General features: G+C 42.7%; 1 protein-coding gene across 1 annotated transcript in view; it reads right to left on the bottom strand.

Annotated features, from left to right (window-relative positions):
- Nucleotides 1-1,258: 1,258 nt before the first annotated feature.
- The window catches only part of zgc:171482 (zinc finger protein), a 46,123-nt gene continuing 38,413 nt past the window's right edge, over nucleotides 1,259-8,968 (bottom strand). Inside the window, exon 7 of the mRNA XM_063875141.1 lies at nucleotides 1,259-3,223. Coding sequence (XP_063731211.1) covers nucleotides 3,202-3,223 — 22 coding nt within the window. The 3' untranslated portion in view covers nucleotides 1,259-3,201. The remainder of the gene's footprint in view (nucleotides 3,224-8,968) is intronic.

Genomic DNA, 8,968 nt, shown 5'->3' with positions numbered 1-8,968 from the left:
CAGTTTAGACACGCTCATTAAATGCTACTACATGTCCTACCCTGTGCAAAGTAGTGCCTATGCTAGTTTAATATTATATGTCATAAAAGTATAGAGTAATAATTTGATGTCAGTGGAAGTGTGCGTCGTAGGAAATCAAAAATACTTTTTTCAAAACAGCGTACCTAGAAATAATAAATTAATTAATCCAAACATTTTCAATCATCACATTTTTGAAATTCAAATATTTGTATGTTTTTTTTTCTCATAATGGTAGAGTTACAGCAGTTGACAAATGATAAACTACAAATATTAATTTATCCCTCCTTCTATTTCTCATATTCCTTATATTATTACTTACTGGTGGTGTACTTCATGCTGAAGTGCCGCATGATAATTTCACTAAAGAGAAAGGAACAGGAGTTACTTGAGAAAAAGAAAGAGACACTAAAAATAAAAGGAGATTTATAAATAAGTTATCCAAATATAACTGTGTGGTTTCTAAAGCTGAATGTGTGGTAACAAATGATCACTGCCAGGAAAAGCCAATTCCACTCCATGGAGAAGCAAACACACAGAAAAAAAGTCCGTATTTTACAAGAGAAAATGTATAGCTGTCACCTTCATCGTATTCATCATCAGGCGTGATAACAAATGTGCTCACGGTACATTGCTCACAGCGAGCCTCCCACTGCCAGCTGACAGCTTCACATACGCAGACACCCACCCATAAGTATCATATCACAAAATTCCTGCCCATAGATACATTTCTGTCATATATCATGTTACATCTGGTAGAATATGTGACTCATGGCACAGTCATCCCTTGCACAGACTGTGATATCGGCACACACAGACGCTGCTCTTTTATGGATACACCAGTGCTGGAGAGAAGGGAGCTCGAAAAAACAGTCGTGATGAAGAATCAAAAATGCCAAATTGATTCTTGTTTGTCTGCTTTTCTTATGGCATTATCGACAACAGAATGCTTGGTATTTTTAGAGTTTGTGTCAAAATCCAATATTTTTTTGTCCTTAATCGTCGTTTTTGGGCTGTTTTTATGAATCCACTGGCAAACAGTCACATATCAGACGTATCTCTCAGGAGTCTGTCTATGTGGTGTTTGTGGTTTAAATTACCGTTATCAAAATCCCTTTTGTGATAACTGTCTTCCATTCGCTGCGTTTTGGTCCATCATCCCTGACTCTTCGGCTTAGGATGAGTATATTTTCACTTATAGTTATCCATTCAAAAACATGACAACCAATAATCGCTTTATTCTCATTTCAGTGCCAGCACATTTGTAATTTTCAATAATATCCATAAGAAACACATTTCCCTTATATCCCTTTAACTCAGTGCAGATAAACACTATAAATACAAAACTTTTGTACTTTTTAAAACACAAAGTTCACCTGCAGCTACTGCCTATTTACATAAACTGTTTTTTTCTTCATTAAATTAAACTATTTCACATCAAACCCTCATTGCATGGTTGTTTATATTTTAGTGTGATTTGCATAAAACCATTGCTCATCCATATGTCTGCAAAAGAAAAACAATCAGGTCTCTGGTAGTCCCCTCCCCTCATCTCAAATGAAAATAGTACAAAATAAAAACATACTTAATATGGTCACAGAAAAAAAACAAAACTGAGCTTGTGCCAAGAAAAACTTCCAGACGCTGGCTTTGCATCGCGTGCTGTGTTTTCAGTCCTTCCCCAGCTTACAGAGAAAGCTGCTGAGTGCCAGCGCAGTAAAGTGGATTGTCTTCCGTTTGCCCATCTTATGATGCCACAAACCATCTCAGAAACTCACTTTACAGACGCTCCAACGAGACTACAGAAAAGGAGTGTTATACAGCGGTGACTGCTCAAATTTCTAGGTATCAAAAGGTTTCTGATGAATGAATTAGATGTTGAAATGAAGCCAGTTCAGTACTAAAAGGTGACCCCTTTGCTCAGGAGCAAGCATGTGCAGTAATGCATTACGAAGCTATCACTAGAAAGCAGCGCTATTGCCAAAACGCGCAAGCAATAGTTTTCAAAAAGGCAAGTGAATGCAACGCTTTACATTTTGCATGCATTGAATTACATCCCAGTTGTATTGTACATTTGCTGCTACATTGATTGGGAGTGCAGTTTTTTTTTCTCTGTCATAGCAACAGAAAAATAAAAAAATATTATCTACACGTTGCCCATCTCAACAGAGAAGAGAATTAGTTTCAGCTCCAGACTGCACCTGACATCAGTATTCAGTGCTGTGGGAATGTTTTCAAAAGTAGATGATTCAGAAAGATGCACAGACCCTCACCTCGGAGCAGGAGTTTAAAAGTCTTTGTGCTGCTTTTCTTAACTCTGAACTGTAACCATGCCACGTCTCAAGCCTTTGATTATATGGAACACTTGACAAAAGATGGTCTTCAAAATGCCACATCCACCATTTGAAAGAAATACAATGCCTCCACATTATAGAAAACGGAACGTAAAAAAAAAAGAGAAAAAGTCCTTTCTTAATTGTGGAAATTGGAAAAACTGTTACGACGGAATTTCGTTCTCCTTGGATTTAACGGTCTGGGCCTGAGTAGGTCTCAAGTGGTCTGAAAGTGAGCCATGCCTGTGCCACTTTCATTGTATATGAAATGCATTTAGAATGAAGGTAAAAAACTTGGATCACTGTCAGAGCACTTGGTGGGGCGGCTAGTTACAGAGTTATTATTACTGCTGCTGTATGACTATCATTGTAAGGATTATTACCACTCTGGGCAACGCACTGACATCAGTTAGATTTTAGGATTGTGGTTCACACAGGAGTTATATGGCAATATTCAGCCGCAAGTCTTCTGGCGGCTATTTGTGTTGAGGTATTAAACACTTAGGTGCTGAATAAACCTCCGAGATATATATTTTTAGATCAAATATAGAAACGCTCTCACAATGACCCACACATGCATACTGCGGGTGCATGTATGAATGCCTGTGACACCCATACACACATATACACACATATATACTCACACACACACACACACACACACACACACACACACACACACACACACACACACACACACACACACACACGCACACACTGAAGTTTGCTACTCTGCACTACTTTCTCAGACTCTTCGGTTTCTGACACAAGTCCTTTCTTCTGAAGTTCTTTATTCCAATAATCTCGGTCTTCAGCTTTCCTTCTTTCCAGAGTGGCCTGTCTCCGTGGCTTACTGCTGGTGTTGCTTCAGGCTGAAAACAAAACACAGGAAAGAATTTGTTAGTCTTGTTTTGCCTGTGACACAATCAGATCTGACAAGACAGTGCTCTTTAACTGCGGGGAACATCAAGCCCTCTGGGGGAAAAATATGTTGTTTTTGCCAAGCTTGTTACATATACTGTACCTTTCTAAAATCTCTTTCTCTTGCCATTCTTAATATCGCAGGATAAACAACGTCCACATTGTTAATGTGTCAAGATACACATGCAGAGATGAAGCACTGCATTGCTTTATTTTTCTCTGCTGCACTGAAAATAATTTCCTTTCACCGAGAATGATGGCTCCACTGTTTTGTGAAGCATTAACCAATAAACCGGTTTCACAATCTTCCCCTAATTACAGCTGTCTATAATGCTTTCCATCTGGCAGTTCCACAAATTAAAACAAAGGAGAAAGATATGAGAATAAACCCTTGTGTTCAAGGTGCGATAATTACTACGGCTTTGGCCTTTATCTTCGGCTGCTGATTGTTTTTTCGTGATGACAGGCGCTGCAGCTGCATTCTGTCGCTTTATCGCCATGAAACAAAGCAACTCCAGAGGCAACGGCGCCACATTTAATTAAAACAAAGAGATAAGTTGGATTGAAGCTAACGCCATGCAACACCCATCTGGTTGAGTACGCATATTTAGTGAAATGTATTGGACCCACCATAGTATTTATTTATTTATCATCAGGATGGGGATCTTTGCGAAAAATGTCAAACAACAATATCAGGTGAACTTTGCGATTACATTTCATTTAGTCAGCTGCCTCAAATGTTACAGCCGGAATCCCAACAATGATATGCATGTAGAACAATAACTCTTTCATCTCTGCAGCTCTTTGTGTGTTTTGTCTCTAACCGTTCCTCTTGTGGGATTGAGAAGCTTTTCCATTTTGTTTGAAGATGCAGTATAGAAATGTTTTCTTCTGAGAATGAGTTGAGCAATGTCTGTTATGTTTTGTTCTGAGGTACAAACCAAATCAGACACATTAAAAGGTCCCCTCCCCCCCCCCCCCCCCCCCCCCCCCCCCCCCCCCTCTGCGTGGGTTGAAAAAACAAAATGGTGCTCTAGGAGGAGATTCAGGTGATAAGGTAGATAGATAGAATCGAAGATAGAATCGGAGGATGAAACCCTCTTTTATTAGTCACATGCATGCACACAGCAGAGCACACACAGTGAAATTAGTCCTCTGCATTTAACCCATCCTAGTACTAGGAGCAGTGGGCAGCTATCGTGCAGCGCCCGGGGAGCAATGGGGAGGGGGGATTGGAGGTGTCCGGTGCCTTGCTCAAGGGCACCACAGCAGGGCCTAGAAGGTGAACTGGGACCTCTCCAAGTAGCAGTCCACCTTCCATATTTCAAGTCTGTTCGGGGACTTGAACCGGCGACCCTACGATTCCCAGTCCAAGCCCCTACTGACTGAGCCACTGCTGGACAGGTGGGTGTTACCTTGGTTGGTCATTGCCTAATGGTTCCCCTTTTTTATATAAATGGATCAGGACAAAAATAAAGAGGGAATCTTTTTTCCTGAAATGTTCAAATCTGACTCACTGGACCCCCTGCAGTTTGCCTACAGAGCAAACAGGTCCACGGATGATGCCATCTCCCTCACCCTCCACACTGCCCTCTCCCACCTGGACCAGAGGAACACTTATGTGAGAATGCTGTTCATTGACTACAGTTCAGCATTCAACACCATTGTGCCCTCCAAGCTCATCATTAAGCTCAGGGACCTTGGGCTCAACAGCGCCCTCTGTGACTGGATCATGAGCTTCCTGACGGGCAGATCCCAGGCAGTGCGGATGGGGAACATCACATCCTCCACCTTGACCCTCAACACCGGAGCCCCTCAGGGTTGTGTGCTCAGCCCTCTCCTCTACTCCCTGTTCACGCACGACTGCGTGGCCACACACAGCTCCAACACCATCATCAAGTTTGCTGACGACACGACCGTCATCGGCCTGATCACAGACGGCGACGAGACGGCGTACAGAGAGGAGGTCAGAGCCCTGACATCTTGGTGCCAGGACAACAACCTCCATCTCAACGTCAGCAAAACAAAGGAGCTGATTGTGGACTACAGGAAGAGGCAGAGAGAGGCACACACACCCATCACCATCGACGGGACTCCTGTGGAGAGAGTCAGCAGCTTCAGGTTCCTCGGGGTAAACATCAGTGAGGACCTGACATGGACACATCACACCAGGGTCATATCCAAGACAGCTCGACAGCGGCTCTTCTTCCTCCGCAGGCTGCGGAAGTTCAACATGGACTCCAGGATACTCTGCAACTTCTACAGGTGCACCATCGAGAGTATCCTGACTGGCTGCATCACCGCCTGGTATGGCAGTTGCACCGCCTTCAACCGTAAGACTCTACAGAGGGTGGTGAAAACTGCTCAGCACATCACCAGGACGGAGCTGCCATCCATGGAGGACCTCTACACCCAGCGGTGTAGGAAGAAGGCCGGTAGGATATTAAAGGACCCCCATCACCCCAGCAACAATCTGTTCTGTCTGCTGCCGTCTGGCAGACGGTACCGCAGCATCCGGACCAAGACCACCAGACTCAGAGACAGTTTTATACCACAGGCTATAAGACTACTGAACTCCTGAGCTCTGTGAATGTCTACTCACATCTGTTTATAGTACACACATACATATATATTATACACATCTGCCATACATATCTGTTTATAGTACACATATCTATATATTGTACATATCTGCCATATACATCTGCTATACATAATATATGCATCTGTCCATACCTCCTCATTCAACAGTGTAAAGTATTTAAATACTTTCAATGTATTCCACATATGTATATATTTCACATCCTCAAATCTTTATTGTTAATATTGTAAATATTCTTCTCTCTTTTTGCACTACTTTATTTATCTTTTGCACCATGCATGTTGAGTTGTTGGAGGAGCACGCGACATAAGATTTTCATTGCCAACATATACGTTGTATCTGCTGTGCATATGACAAATAAAAAACCTTGAACCTTGAACCTTGAAATCTCTTAACACAGAGAGATTGCATTCATGTATAAAAGACATGAAAATCGGATTTTGCAGAATAGGTGACCAAGTTAATGGTTTCATGGCCATTGCTCTGATGGTAAAATTAAAAACACGTTTTACCAACGGCAAAACAAACCATTTCATCACAGTCCTTTTTGAAAATCCCCACTCCACCTAACCCTAATTGGAGTGTTGCCCCACACACGCGCTTCCAGCGTGGAGACGGGGGAAAGGGAGGGAGAGCGAGGCACACACAGACACCCTGTCAGCACGTATCCCGGTAATGGCTGTTAAAACAGTGGCCTCTACACCCTGTCTGCTCTGTCGGGACTCATACAGCCCTGGACTGTTTGAGGGGTGGGAGGGTGTGACTTTTTTAGCCTGCTTGTTCTCTGGGGAGGGCATAGTTATTGAGGGAGTGAAGGACACAAGAGGACACAGGCAGAGTAAAAAGAGTGGGTCAAAGATGGAAGGAGAACAGGTTCAGTACATTGTGGGGTGCAAAAGAGTTGCATTACAAATAATCAGTTCTGCAGTTTCATCTGAATTCTATGGCTTAAAGGTGCGTTACATAATACATAACATTTGTTTGGTTCAGAACTTCCTATTCATTTAGTCTTACATTAAAGTCGATGGCTTTTGTGTTCATATATATATGATGAAGGCTACAGTTAACTGTTATTTTCAGTATTGATTGCTTTATGTTTTTTTATTTACAGAGGTTTCCTTCTTTGCTTGTGACCTCTGATAATCAAGCTACTTATGACTTTCTACGAGACGTGATTGCTTTGGTGTCAGGATGATTTATGAGTGGTAGCGTTGCAGCTAATCATTAAGTTCATTATCTATCTGTCGGTTATTTTCAGAATTTGTTGTTTTCACCTAAAGAAAGAGAAATGGGTCCATCTCGTGTTTCCAAGCTAGAGGGGATTTTGTCAAATTGATTTTATGACAAAAATGATTTTCAATGTATAATGATTCCACAAAGATGGAATAAAGCAGCACATTTGAATTATTTTATTTTCGAGACAAAGTTGTAGAGCTTTCCACTTTTTTTACAATAAAAAATGTGAAAGTAAGAAAGGCTTCTGGATAGCTCTGGGTTAGACCTGGTGGCCCCTCAGCAGTAAGCTGGTTCAAATCTCGAGCTGGCCGAACATTTCATGTATAATTGTCCCCGGATCGTGCTGTTTCTATGGGAACAACATGGCACAAAGAATAATGGGACGGTGTTGACTGTATGAGGGTCGTCTGCATACACAAAATGTCTTTGTATTTTGCATGCATGTTGCTGTCTTTCACATACAGCATGTACAGTTTGGATGCAGTCAGCAGGGCATGACTAAGATGGAACGAAGGGAGGAATAGTAGGAGAAGGGTTGTAAAGGGGACCAAGCACAGTGCAATGCAGGGAAGCAGAAGGTGACCGGGGAGAAAGACGTTATGGTTTGTAGGTGTTAATTATTTAATCCAATAATCTGTCCCAGGGCCTCTCATGTGGGAGGAGAGATATAGGAGCAGGTGTGAAGCAGAGTGCAGATGAATGAATGTGTGTGTGTGTGTGTGGATTTAGAGGTCACCGTGTGTGTGTGTGTGTGTGTGTGTGTGTGTGTGTGTGTGTGTGTGTGTGTGTGTGTGTGTGTGTGTGTGTGTGTGTGTGTGTGTGTGTGTGTGTGTGTGTGTGTGTGTGTGTGTGTGTGTGTGTGTGTGTGTGTGTGTGTGTGTGTGTGTGTGTGTGTGTGTGTGTGTGTGTGTGTGTGTGTGTGTGTGTGTGTGTGTGTGTGTGTGTGTGTGTGTGTGTGTGTGTGTGACAAACTAGTGATTTTTGGGCAAAATAAGTTGTTGAACACATGAACAAGTGCCTTCTGGGTAGACAAGTCTGAGCCTTAAGGTAGGAGTGTGTTCAAGTGTGACATTGGAGGCATGTGAGGACCGCTGACCTGCGACAGACCAGACGGACCTGAATTAACCTTTCACCTTGCCTTGAGCAGGGAAAGGACCTACACACAAACACACATGACACACGCACACACATGTATGCAGCATGCTGCCTCTTTAGCAGGTCGATGGCTCAACCATTCACATTCAGTTCTTTAACACCAGCACTGTAATCTCTCACACTCGCTGCCTCCCTCTCTCTATGCCTCTCACTCTTCCACTTGCATTACTTTGTGTTGTAGTTTGTGTGTGTGTGTGTCCTCTGTGACACTGATGCTGAATAATTACCAGGGTGAGTAGGCTAAAAGGATTGATCCTGACCTCACCATTATACCCTTAGGGCCTACGTTAACATCAGCATAAACATCACACATACACACACGCACAAAGCCGTACACAATCACACGCACTGAACATAATCCCACATAAAGGCCAGAGGTCGGGATTGTATAACGAAAAAGCACCCAGAGAGCAAAGGCCATGGAGCTTGGTGAGCCATGTGAACATGGATATTATTATACGGGTCGTTAAAGCCACGCAGCGTCTTTGGTCAGACATACTACCCTGCTGACAGTTCCCATCAAGTTAGCTGTACTTGGATCCTTTGTTTTCTCTGGTCGACTCCAAGGAGCTAATTAGTGCTCTTGCGTGGTCTGTGTTTAGAAATATTTTTTAATACATGTGTACTCTGACAAAAAAAAACAACTGCACAAAGCCCTGATGATACTCCGTACTATGAGGTCTCTAACACTTGTTCAGGCTCA

The sequence above is a fragment of the Eleginops maclovinus genome, chromosome 22, assembly GCF_036324505.1.
Source record: "Eleginops maclovinus isolate JMC-PN-2008 ecotype Puerto Natales chromosome 22, JC_Emac_rtc_rv5, whole genome shotgun sequence".
NCBI lineage: Eukaryota > Metazoa > Chordata > Actinopteri > Perciformes > Eleginopidae > Eleginops > Eleginops maclovinus.
This window is presented reverse-complemented; position numbering and strand designations above follow the sequence as displayed.